General features: G+C 40.3%; 1 protein-coding gene across 2 annotated transcripts in view; it reads right to left on the bottom strand.

Annotated features, from left to right (window-relative positions):
* The window catches only part of RNF25 (ring finger protein 25), a 28,248-nt gene extending 14,428 nt beyond the window's left edge, over window positions 1–13,820 (bottom strand). For both annotated transcript variants that reach the window (XM_044273436.1, XM_044273437.1), the window contains exons 1-3: window positions 13,754–13,820; window positions 6,900–6,971; window positions 6,716–6,809 (exon numbers count right to left, since the gene is read on the bottom strand). In XM_044273436.1, the coding sequence (XP_044129371.1) occupies window positions 6,716–6,809; window positions 6,900–6,971; window positions 13,754–13,776 (189 nt within the window). In that variant the 5' untranslated portion in view covers window positions 13,777–13,820. The remainder of the gene's footprint in view (window positions 1–6,715; window positions 6,810–6,899; window positions 6,972–13,753) is intronic.
* Window positions 13,821–14,428: the final 608 nt, after the last annotated feature.

The raw sequence follows: 14,428 nt of genomic DNA, 5'->3' as shown, positions 1-14,428 counted from the left end.
AGAGCAGAGGAAGGAGAACATAGAGAAAGAGACATTATACACCGAGAGCAGAGGAAGGAGAACATAGAGAAAGAGACACTAGACACAGAGCAGAGGAAGGAGAACATAGAAAGAAACCATAGACCCAAAGAGGAAAGAGAAAGATGTGCAATCTAAAGACAGTGAACTCTAGATCCATTATACACAGTGATCTCTCATATACAGTGGCGGAAATAATTATTTGACCCCTCACTGATTTTGTAAGTTTGTCCAATGACAAAGAAATGAAAAGTCTCAGAACAGTATCATTTCAATGGTAGGTTTATTGTAACAGTGGCAGATAGCACATCAAAAGGAAAATCGAAAAAATAACTTTAAATAAAAGATAGCAACTGATTTGCATTTCATTGAGTGAAATAAGTATTTGAACCCCTACCAACCATTAAGAGTTCTGGCTCCCACAGAGTGGTTAGACACTTCTACTCAATTAGTCACCCTCATTAAGGACACCTGTCTTAACTAGTCACCTGTATAAAAGACACCTGTCCACAGAATCAATCAATCAAGCAGACTCCAAACTCTCCAACATGGGAAAGACCAAAGAGCTGTCCAAGGATGTCAGAGACAAAATTGTAGACCTGCACAAGGCTGGAATGGGCTACAAAACCATTAGCAAGAAGCTGGGAGAGAAGGTGACAACTGTTGGTGCGATTGTTCGAAAATGGAAGGAGCACAAAATGACCATCAATCGACCTCGCTCTGGGGCTCCATGCAAGATCTCACCTCGTGGGGTGTCAATGGTTCTGAGAAAGGTGAAAAAGCATCCTAGAACTACACGGGAGGAGTTAGTTAATGACCTCAAATTAGCAGGGACCACAGTCACCAAGAAAACCATTGGAAACACATTACACCGCAATGGATTAAAATCCTGCAGGGCTGGCAAGGTCCCCCTGCTCAGGAAGGCACATGTGCAGGCCCGTCTGAAGTTTGCCAATGAACACCTGAATGATTCAGAGAGTGACTGGGAGAAGGTGCTGTGGTCTGATGAGACCAAAATAGAGCTCTTTGGCATTAACTCAACTCGCTGTGTTTGGAGGAAGAAAAATGCTGCCTATGACCCCCAAAACACCGTCCCCACCGTCAAGCATGGGGGTGGAAACATTTTGCTTTGGGGGTGTTTTTCTGCTAAGGGCACAGGACAACTTATTCGCATAAACGGGAAAATGGACGGAGCCATGTATCGTGAAATCCTGAGCGACAACCTCCTTCCCTCTGCCAGGAAACTGAAAATGGGTCGTGGATGGGTGTTCCAGCACGACAATGACCCAAAACATACAGCAAAGGCAACAAAGGAGTGGCTCAAGAAGAAGCACATTAAGGTCATGGAGTGGCCTAGTCAGTCTCCGGACCTTAATCCAATCGAAAACCTATGGAGGGAGCTCAAGCTCAGAGTTGCACAGAGACAGCCTCGAAACCTTAGGGATTTAGAGATGATCTGCAAAGAGGAGTGGACCAACATTCCTCCTAAAATGTGCGCAAACTTGGTCATCAATTACAAGAAACGTTTGACCTCTGTGCTTGCAAACAAGGGTTTTTCCACCAAGTATTAAGTCTTTTTTTGTTAGAGGGTTCAAATACTTATTTCACTCAATGAAATGCAAATCAGTTGCTATCTTTTATTTCAAGTTATTTTTTCGATTTTCCTTTTGATGTGCTATCTGCCACTGTTACAATAAACCTACCATTGAAATGATACTGTTCTGAGACTTTTCATTTCTTTGTCATTGGACAAACTTACAAAATCAGCGAGGGGTCAAATAATTATTTCCTCCACTGTATTCTATAGATCCATTATACACAGTGATCTCTCAGATATTCTATAGATCCATTATACACAGTGATCTCTCATATATTCTATAGATCCATTATACACAGTGATCTCTCAGATATTCTATAGATCCATTATACACAGTGATCTCTCATATATTCTATAGATCCATTATACACAGTGATCTCTCATATATTCTATAGATACATTATACACAGTGATCTCTCATATATTCTATAGATCCATTATATACACACAGTGATCTCATATATTCTATAGATCCATTATACACAGTGATCTCTCATATATTCTATAGATCATTATACACAGTGATCTCTCATATATTCTATAGATCCATTATACACAGTGATCTCTCATATATTCTATAGATATATTATACACAGTGATCTCTCATATATTCTATAGATTCATTATACACAGTGATCTCTCAGATATTCTATAGATCCATTATACACAGTGATCTCTCATATATTCTATAGATCCATTATACACAGTGATCTCTCAGATATTCTATAGATCCATTATACACAGTGATCTCTCATATATTCTATAGATCCATTATACACAGTGATCTCTCATATATTCTATAGATACATTATACACAGTGATCTCTCATATATTCTATAGATCCATTATATACACACAGTGATCTCATATATTCTATAGATCCATTATACACAGTGATCTCTCAGATATTCTATAGATCCATTATACACAGTGATCTCTCATATATTCTATAGATACATTATACACAGTGATCTCTCATATATTCTATAGAGCCATTATACACAGTGATCTCTCATATATTCTATAGATACATTATACACAGTGATCTCTCATATATTCTATAGATACATTATACACAGTGATCTCTCATATATTCTATAGATCCATTATACACAGTGATCTCTCATATATTCTATAGATACATTATACACAGTGATCTCTCATATATTCTATAGATACATTATACACAGTGATCTCTCATATATTCTATAGATCCATTATACACAGTGATCTCTCATATATTCTATAGATCCATTATACACAGTGATCTCTCATATATTCTATAGATACATTATACACAGTGATCTCTCATATATTCTATAGATACATTATACACAGTGATCTCTCATATATTCTATAGATACATTATACACAGTGATCTCTCATATTCTATAGATCCATTATACACAGTGATCTCTCATATATTCTATAGATCCATTATACACAGTGATCTCTGATATTCTATAGATACATTACACACAGTGATCTCTCATATATTCTATAGATCCATTATACACAGTGATCTCTCCTATATTCTATAGATCCATTATACACACAGTGATCTCTCAGATATTCTATAGATACATTATACACAGTGATCTCTCATATATTGTATAGATACAATATATAAGAGAGATCACTGTGTGTATAATGGATCTATAGAGTATATGAGAGATCACTGTGTATAATGTATCTATAGAATATATGAGAGATCACTGTGTATAATGTATCTATAGAATATCTGAGAGATCACTGTGTATAATGTATCTATAGAATATCTGAGAGATCACTGTGTATAATGGATCTATAGAATATCTGAGAGATCACTGTATATAATGTATCTATAGAATATATGAGAGATCACTGTGTATAATGGATCTATAGAATATATGAGAGATCACTGTGTATAATGGATCTATAGAATATATGAGAGATCACTGTATATAATGTATCTATAGAATATATGAGAGATCACTGTGTATAATGGATCTATAGAATATATGAGAGATCACTGTGTATAATGGATCTATAGAATATAGGAGAGATCACTGTGTATAATGGATCTATAGAATATAGGAGAGATCACTGTGTATAATGGATCTATAGAATATATGAGAGATCACTGTATATGAGGATCTATAGGATATATGAGAGATCACTGTGTATAATGGATCTATAGAATATATGAGAGATCACTGTGATATGAATGGATCTATAGAATATAGGAGAGATCACTGTGTATAATGGATCCATAGAATATATGAGAGATCACTGTGTATAATGGATCTATAGAATATAGGAGAGATCACTGTGTAGATCACTGTGACCTATAATATCTGAGATCACTATAGAATTATGAGAGATCACTGTGTATAATGGATCTATAGAATATAGGAGAGATCACTGTGTATAATGGATCTATAGAATATATGAGAGATCACTGTGTATAATGGATCTATAGATATATGAGAGATCACTGTGGTATAATGGATCTATAGAATATGAGAGATCACTGTGTATAATGTATCTATAGAATATATGAGAGATCACTGTGTATAATGGATCTATAGAATATAGAGAGATCACTGTGTATAATGGATCTATAGAATATAGGAGAGATCACGTGTATAATGTATCTATAGAATATATGAGAGATCACTGTGTATATATGTATCTATAGAATATAGGAGAGAACACTGTGTATAATGGATCTATAGAATATAGAAGCTCCACTGTGTATAATGGATCTATAGAATATATGAGAGATCACTGTGTATAATGGATCTATAGAATATATGAGAGATCACTGTGTATAATGGATCTATAGAATATAGGAGAGATCACTGTGTATAATGGATCTTAGAATATATGAGAGATCACTGTATATATGGATCTATAGGATATATGAGAGATCACTGTGTATATGGATCTATGAGAGATCACTGTGTGTATGTATCATAGAGATGATCACTGTGTATAATGGATCTATAGAATATAGGAGAGATCACTGTGTATAATGGATCCATAGAATATATGAGAGATCACTGTGTATAATGGATCTATAGAATATATGAGAGATCACTGTGTATAATGGATCTATAGAATATATGAGAGATCACTGTGTATAATGGATCTATAGAATATATGAGAGATCACTGTGTATAATGGATCTATAGAATATAGGAGAGATCACTGTGTATAATGGATCTATAGAATATGAGAGATCACTGTGTGTAATGGATCTATAGAATATCTGAGAGATCACTGTGTGTAATGTATCTATAGAATATAGGAGAGATCACTGTGTATAATGGATCTATAGAATATAGGAGAGATCACTGTGTATAATGGATCTATAGAATATAGGAGAGATCACTGTATATAATGTATCTATAGAATATATGAGAGATCACTGTGTATAATGTATCTATAGAATATATGAGAGATCACTGTGTGTAATGTATCTATAGAATATATGAGAGATCACTGTGTATAATGGATCTATAGAATATATGAGAGATCACTGTATATAATGTATCTATAGAATATATGAGAGATCACTGTGTATAATGGATCTATAGAATATATGAGAGATCACTGTGTATAATGGATCTATAGAATATATGAGAGATCACTGTGTATAATGGATCTATAGAATATAGGAGAGATCACTGTGTATAATGGATCTATAGAATATATGAGAGATCACTGTATATGATGGATCTATAGGATATATGAGAGATCACTGTGTATAATGGATCTATAGAATATATGAGAGATCACTGTGTATAATGGATCTATAGAATATAGGAGAGATCACTGTGTATAATGGATCCATAGAATATATGAGGTTCACTTTTAGAATTGAATGATATAATAAAAAAACAAAAAAACAGATATTTAATTAAGGCCTCATGTACACAACCGTGCCGTTCTTTGCAGTCCGCAAACCGCGGATCCGCAAAAAAACAGAAGCCGCCCGTGTGCCTTCTGCAATTTGCAGAACGGAAGGCCGTCAATTTAATGCCTATTCTTGTCCATAAAGTGCGGACAAGAATAGGACATGCTATATTTTTTTAGCGGGGCCACGGAACGGAGCCACGGATGCGGACAGCACATGGCGGCTCGGATGCGGACCCAAACAACGGTTGTGTGCATGAGGCCTTATTGAGATGCAGCGGTAGAGAAAGAGACTACACAGGAAGAGCAGAGGAAGGAGGAGATAGAGCCAGAGGCACTAAATATGGAGCAGAGGAAGGAGGACATAGAGCCAGAGGCACTAAATATGGAGCAGAGGAAGGAGGACATAGAGCCAGAGGCACTAAATATGGAGCAGAGGAAGGAGGACATAGAGCCAGAGGCACTAAATATGGAGCAGAGGAAGGAGGACATAGAGCCAGAGGCACTGGGCACAAACAGCAGAGGAAGGAGGACATAGAGCCAGAGGCACTGGGCACAAACAGCAGAGGAAGGAGGACATAGAGCCAGAGGCACTGGGCACAAACAGCAGAGGAAGGAGGACATAGAGCCAGAGGCACTGGGCACAAACAGCAGAGGAAGGAGGACATAGAGCCAGAGGCACTGGGCACAAACAGCAGAGGAAGGAGGACATAGAGCCAGAGACACTGGGCACAAACAGCAGAGGAAGGAGGACATAGAGCCAGAGACACTGGGCACAAACAGCAGAGGAAGGAGGACATAGAGCCAGAGACACTGGGTACAAACAGCAGAGGAAGGAGGACATAGAGCCAGAGACACTGGGTACAAACAGCAGAGGAAGGAGGACATAGAGCCAGAGACACTGGGCACAAACAGCAGAGGAAGGAGGACATTGTGCCCAGTGTCTCTGGCTCTAACAGCAGAGGAAGGAGGACATAGAGCCAGAGACACTGGGCACAAACAGCAGAGGAAGGAGGACATAGAGCCAGAGACACTGGGCACAAACAGCAGAGGAAGGAGGACATTGTGCCCAGTGTCTCTGGCTCTAACAGCAGAGGAAGGAGGACATAGAGCCAGAGACACTGGGCACAAACAGCAGAGGAAGGAGGACATAGAGCCAGAGACATTGGGCACAAACAGCAGAGGATATATTTGTCGTACCGAAGGCGGTAGGCAGAGTTCCAGTGTCAGTCGCACATACTGCGTCTCAGGGTTGTCAGCCGTGGTAGGGTGTAGAGTGATCCTGAGCACCAATCTATGACAAACACAAAGTCAGCGATGGAGAAGGAGAGAATCCCCCTACCGGGAAGCTGTCCAGGGGCGGCCTCTGGCGGCTGTTACTCACCTGTCCTCCGGGGACACTTCTAGTTCATCAAGGTAAATGGATTGAAGGACTTCAAGCTCCTGAGAGAGGGACCTGAAGAAGTAACACATGCAAACTCAAAGGCTAGGTCTACACGACGACATTTGTTGCGCGACATTTTTTATAATGACAGTCTATGGTGTCGCACTGAAACATGCAACATGCAACGACTGCGACGCAACAGTCGCAGAAAAATCCATCTCGAATGGATTTTCTGCAACTGTTGCGTCGCGACACCATAGACGGCCATTATAAAAATTGTCACGCGACATTAGTGCAACAAAATGTCGCGCGACAAATGTCGTTGTGTAGACCTAGCCTAAGGGCTCCTTCACATGAGCGGATGGCGTGCGTGGAATCCGCTGCGTGAGAGAGCCGAGCCCCGCTCCGGACCGCAGAGACACGGAGCAGTCACATGACTGATAAGGCTCCGTGCGTCTCTGGGATCTTTTTACTACAAAATCACAATGAGATAAAAGTTGTCACTGATTTCATAGTAAAAAGGTCACAGACAGGAACAGAGTATTATCAGTCATGTTACAGCTCCGTGTCTCTGCGGTCCGGCGCGGCGGATTCCACGCACGCCATCTGCTCATGTGAAAGAGCCCTAAGAGTCATAGGTATACAGTAACCAGAAAATGACACCGACCAGGATTAGAGTAATATGAAGAGTGGTACAATACTCCCCTCCCCCAATACTAGATCTGTGTATTTTAAAACAGAGGCATATAATACTCCCCTTCTCCAGTACTACAGCAGTGCATAATAATACCAGAGGCATAGAATACTCCTCTCCTCCAGTACTACAGCAGTGCATAATAATACCAGAGGCATAGAATACTCCTCTCCTCCAGTACCACAGCAGTGCATAATAATAACAGAAGCATATAATACTCCTCTCCTCCAGTACTACAGCAGTGTATAATAACAGAAGCATATAATACTCCTCTCCTCCAGTACTACAGCAGTGCATAATAATACCAGAGGCATAGAATACTCCTCTCCTCCAGTACTACAGCAGTGTATAATAATACCAGAGGCATAGAATACTCCTCTCCTCCAGTACTACAGCAGTGTATAATAATACCAGAGGCATAGAATACTCCTCTCCTCCAGTACTACAGCAGAGTATAATACCAGAGGCATAGAATACGCCTCTCCTCCAGTACTACAGCAGTGTATAATAATACCAGAGGCATAGAATACTCCTCTCCTCCAGTACTACAGCAGTGCATAATAATACCAGAGGCAAAGAATACGCCTCTCCTCCAGTACTACAGCAGTGCATAATAATACCAGAGGCATAGAATACCCCTCTCCTCCAGTACTACAGCAGTGTATAATAATACCAGAGGCATAGAATACTCCTCTCCTCCAGTACTACAGCAGTGTATAATAATACCAGAGGCATAGAATACTCCTCTCCTCCAGTACTACAGCAGTGCATAATAATACCAGAGGCATAGAATACTCCTCTCCTCCAGTACTACAGCAGTGTATAATAATACCAGAGACATAGAATACTCCTCTCCTCCAGTACTACAGCAGTGCATAATAATACCAGAGGCATATAATACTCCCCTTCTCCAGTACTACAGCAGTGCATAATAATACCAGAGGCATAGAATACTCCTCTCCTCCAGTACTACAGCAGTGTATAATAATAGCAGAGGCATAATATACTCCTCTCCTCCAGTACTACAGCAGTGCATAATAATACCAGAGACATAGAATACTCCTCTCCTCCAGTACTACAGCAGTGCATAATAATACCAGAGACATAGAATACTCCTCTCCTCCAGTACTACAGCAGTGTATAATAATACCAGAGGCATAGAATACTCCTCTCCTCCAGTACTACAGCAGTGTATAATAATACCAGAGGCATAGAATACTCCTTTCCTCCAGTACTACAGCAGTGTATAATAATACCAGAGGCATAGAATACGCCTCTCCTCCAGTACTACAGCAGTGCATAATAATACCAGAGACATAGAATACTCCTCTCCTCCAGTACTACAGCAGTGCATAATAATACCAGAGGCATAGAATACTCCTCTCCTCCAGTACTACAGCAGTGCATAATAATACCAGAGGCATAGAATACTCCTCTCCTCCAGTACTACAGCAGTGCATAATAATACCAGAGGCATAGAATACTCCTCTCCTCCAGTACTACAGCAGTGCATAATAATACCAGAGGCATATAATACTCCCCTTCTCCAGTACTACAGCAGTGCATAATAATACCAGAGGAACAGAATACTCCTCTCCTCCAGTACTACAGCAGTGCATAATAATAGCAGAGGCATAGAATACTCCTCTCCTCCAGTACCACAGCAGTGCATAATAATAACAGAAGCATATAATACTCCTCTCCTCCAGTACTACAGCAGTGCATAATAATACCAGAGGCACAGAATACTCCTCTCCTCCAGTACTACAGCAGTGCATAATAATACCAGACATAGAATACTCCTCTCCTCCAGTACTACAGCAGTGTATAATAATACCAGAGGCATAGAATACTCCTCTCCTCCAGTACTACAGCAGTGCATAATAATACCAGAGGCACAGAATACTCCTCTCCTCCAGTACTACAGCAGTGCATAATAATACCAGAGGCATAGAACACTCCTCTCCTCCAGTACTACAGCAGTGCATAATAATACCAGAGGAACAGAATACTCCTCTCCTCCAGTACTACAGCAGTGCATAATAATAGCAGAGGCATAGAATACTCCTCTCCTCCAGTACCACAGCAGTGCATAATAATAACAGAAGCATATAATACTCCTCTCCTCCAGTACTACAGCAGTGCATAATAATACCAGAGGCACAGAATACTCCTCTCCTCCAGTACTACAGCACTGCATAATAATACCAGACATAGAATACTCCTCTCCTCCAGTACTACAGCAGTGTATAATAATACCAGAGGCATAGAATACTCCTCTCCTCCAGTACTACAGCAGTGTATAATAATACCAGAGGCATAGAACACTCCTCTCCTCCAGTACTACAGCAGTGCATAATAATAGCAGAGGCATAGAATACTCCTCTCCTCCAGTACTACAGCAGTGCATAATAATACCAGAGACATAGAATACTCCTCTCCTCCAGTACCACAGCAGTGCATAATAATAACAGAAGCATATAATACTCCTCTCCTCCAGTACTACAGCAGTGCATAATAATACCAGAGGCATAGAATACTCCTCTCCTCCAGTACTACAGCAGTGCATAATAATACCAGAGGCATAGAATACTCCTCTCCTCCAGTACTACAGCAGTGCATAATAATACCAGAGGCATAGAATACTCCTCTCCTCCAGTACTACAGCAGTGCATAATAATAACAGAAGCATATAATACTCCTCTCCTCCAGTACTACAGCAGTGTATAATAATACCAGAGACATACAATACTCTTCTCCTCCAGTACTACAGCAGTGCATAATAATACCAGAGGAACAGAATACTCCTCTCCTCCAGTACTACAGCAGTGCATAATAATACCAGAGACATAGAATACTCCTCTCCTCCAGTACCACAGCAGTGCATAATAATAACAGAAGCATATAATACTCCTCTCCTCCAGTACTACAGCAGTGTATAATAATACCAGAGACATACAATACTCTTCTCCTCCAGTACTACAGCAGTGCATAATAATACCAGAGGCATAGAACACTCCTCTCCTCCAGTACTACAGCAGTGCATAATAATACCAGAGACATAGAATACGCCTCTCCTCCAGTACTACAGCAGTGTATAATAATAGCAGAGGCACAGAATACTCCTCTCCTCCAGTACTACAGCAGTGCATAATAATACCAAAGGCATAGAATACTCCTCTCCTCCAGTACTACAGCAGTGCATAATAATACCAAAGGCATAGAATACTCCTCTCCTCCAGTACTACAGCAGTGTATAATAATAGCAGAGGCATAATATACTCCTCTCCTCCAGTACTACAGCAGTGTATAATAATACCAAAGGCATAGAATACTCCTCTCCTCCAGTATTACATCAGTGTATAATAATACCAGAGGCATAGAATACTCCTCTCCTCCAGTACTACAGCAGTGTATAATAATACCAGAGGCATAATATACTCCTCTCCTCCAGTACTACAGCAGTGTATAATAATAGCAGAGGCATAGAATACTCCTCTCCTCCAGTACTACAGCAGTGCATAATAATACCAGAGGCACAGAATAGTCCTCTCCTCCAGTACTACAGCAGTGTATAATAATACCAGAGGCATAGAATACTCCTCTCCTCCAGTACTACAGCAGTGTATAATACCAGAGGCATAGAATACGCCTCTCCTCCAGTACTACAGCAGTGCATAATAATACCAGAGGCATAGAATACCCCTCTCCTCCAGTACTACAGCAGTGTATAATAATACCAGAGGCATAGAATACTCCTCTCCTCCAGTACTACAGCAGTGTATAATAATACCAGAGGCATAGAATACTCCTCTCCTCCAGTACTACAGCAGTGTATAATAATACCAGAGGCATAGAATACTCCTCTCCTCCAGTACTACAGCAGTGTATAATAATACCAGAGACATAGAATACTCCTCTCCTCCAGTACTACAGCAGTGCATAATAATACCAGAGGCATAGAATACTCCTCTCCTCCAGTACTACAGCAGTGTATAATAATACCAGAGGCACAGAATACTCCTCTCCTCCAGTACTACAGCAGTGCATAATAATACCAGAGGCACAGAATAGTCCTCTCCTCCAGTACTACAGCAGTGCATAATAATACCAGAGGCATAGAATACTCCTCTCCTCCAGTACTACAGCAGTGCATAATAATACCAGAGGCATAGAATACCCCTCTCCTCCAGTACTACAGCAGTGTATAATAATACCAGAGGCATAGAATACTCCTCTCCTCCAGTACTACAGCAGTGTATAATAATACCAGAGACATAGAATACTCCTCTCCTCCAGTACTACAGCAGTGCATAATAATACCAGAGGCATAGAATACTCCTCTCCTCCAGTACTACAGCAGTGTATAATAATACCAGAGACATAGAATACTCCTCTCCTCCAGTACTACAGCAGTGCATAATAATACCAGAGGCATAGAATACTCCTCTCCTCCAGTACTACAGCAGTGTATAATAATACCAAAGGCATAGAATACTCCTCTCCTCCAGTATTACATCAGTGCATAATAATACCAGAGGCATAGAATACTCCTCTCCTCCAGTACTACAGCAGTGTATAATAATACCAGAGACATAGAATACTCCTCTCCTCCAGTACTACAGCAGTGTATAATAATACCAGAGACATAGAATACTCCTCTCCTCCAGTACTACAGCAGTGTATAATAATAGCAGAGGCATAGAATACTCCTCTCCTCCAGTACTACAGCAGTGTATAATAATACAAGAGACACAATATACTCCTCTCCTCCAGTACTACAGCAGTGTATAATAATACCAGACATAGAATACTCCTCGCCTCCAGTACTACATCAGTGTATAATAATAGCAGAGGCATAGAATACTCCTGTCCTCCAGTACTACAGCAGTGTATAATACCAGAGACATAGAATACTCCTCTCCTCCAGTACTACAGCAGTGTATAATAATAGCAGAGGCATATAATACTCCCCTTCTCCAGTACTACAGCAGTGCATAATAATAGCAGAGGCATAGAATACTCCTCTCCACCAGTACTACAGCAGTGTATAATAATACCAGAGACAAAGAATACTCCTCTCCTCCAGTACTACAGCAGTGCATAATAATAGGAGGCATAGAATACTCCTCTCCACCAGTACTACAGCAGTGTATAATAATACCAGAGACATAGAATACTCCTCTCCTCCAGTACTACAGCAGTGCATAATAATACCAGAGACAAAGAATACTCCTCTCCTCCAGTACTACAGCAGTGCGTAATAATACCAGAGACAAAGAATACTCCTCTCCTCCAGTACTACAGCAGTGCGTAATAATACCAGAGACAAAGAATACTCTTCTCCTCCAGTACTACAGCAGTGTATAATAATACCAGAGGCACAGAATACTCCTCTCCTCCAGTACTACAGCAGTGTATAATAATATCAGAGACATAGAATACTCCTCTCCTCCAGTACTACAGCAGTGTATAATACCAGGAGGTATAATATACTCCTCTCCTCCAGTACTACAGCAGTGTATAATAATACCAGAGACAAAAGAATACTCCTCTCCTCCAGTACTACAGCAGTGTATAATAATACCAGAGACATAGAATACTCCTCTCCTCCAGTACTACAGCAGTGTATAATAATACCAGAGACAAAGAATACTCCTCTCCTCCAGTACTACAGCAGAGTATAATACCAGAGACATAGAATACTCCTCTCCTCCAGTACTACAGCAGTGTATAATAATACCAGAGACATAGAATACTCCTCTCCTCCAGTACTACAGCAGTGGATAATAATATCAGAGACATAGAATACTCCTCTCCTCCAGTACTACAGCAGAGTATAATACCAGAGACATAGAATACTCCTCTCCTCCAGTACTACAGCAGTGTATAATAATACCAGAGACATAGAATACTCCTCTCCTCCAGTACTACAGCAGTGGATAATAATATCAGAGACATAGAATACTCCTCTCCTCCAGTACTACAGCAGTGTATAATAATACCAGAGGCATAGAATACTCCTCTCCTCCAGTACCACAGCAGTGCATAATAATAACAGAAGCATATAATACTCCTCTCCTCTAGTACTACAGCAGTGTATAATAGTTGTACACCCAATGGTTCCGTGACTGAGTCCATAGGTTTCTATCTCTCTCACCCCTCTTCCTGCTCTTCCGCCATTTTCTTCTGAGGTTTCGGTCACTGATGATGACGTCACATCTGCGACGCCGTATCCTGGAAACGAGCGTAAACCGGAAGTGTAGCGGCCGAATTACAGATATCAGGTGGAGAGCGGGAGAAGACAAGAGCGGAGCGGCAGGTGAGAGCAGAGTGAGGGGGGCAGAGTGGGGGGGACAGAGTGTGTACGCTGTCACTGTACAGGGTCTATAGGGGGTGGCGTCAGTGTATATAGAGGCTGTGTACAGTGTAGTTTGTGTAGTGGTTATATATAGATATATGTAGTGTCCTGTATAGTGTATATAGAGGCAGTGTACAGTGTAGTTTCAGTGTATAGTGGTTATATATAGATATATGTAGTGTCCTGTATAGTGTATATAGAGGCTGTGTACAGTGTAGTGTCAGTGTATAGTGGTTATATATAGATATATGTAGTGTCCTATATAGTGTATATAGAGGCTGTGTACTGTGTAGTGTCAGTGTATAGTGGTTATATATAGATATATGTAGTGTCCTGTATAGTGTATATAGAGGCAGTGTACTGTGTAGTGTCAGTGTATAGTGGTTATATATAGATATATGTAGTGCCCTGTATAGTGTATATAGAGGCTGTGTGCTGTGTAGTGTCAGTGTATAGTGGTTATATATAGATATA

The sequence above is a fragment of the Bufo gargarizans genome, unplaced genomic scaffold (assembly GCF_014858855.1).
Source record: "Bufo gargarizans isolate SCDJY-AF-19 unplaced genomic scaffold, ASM1485885v1 fragScaff_scaffold_683_pilon, whole genome shotgun sequence".
Lineage (NCBI taxonomy): Eukaryota > Metazoa > Chordata > Amphibia > Anura > Bufonidae > Bufo > Bufo gargarizans.
This window is presented reverse-complemented; position numbering and strand designations above follow the sequence as displayed.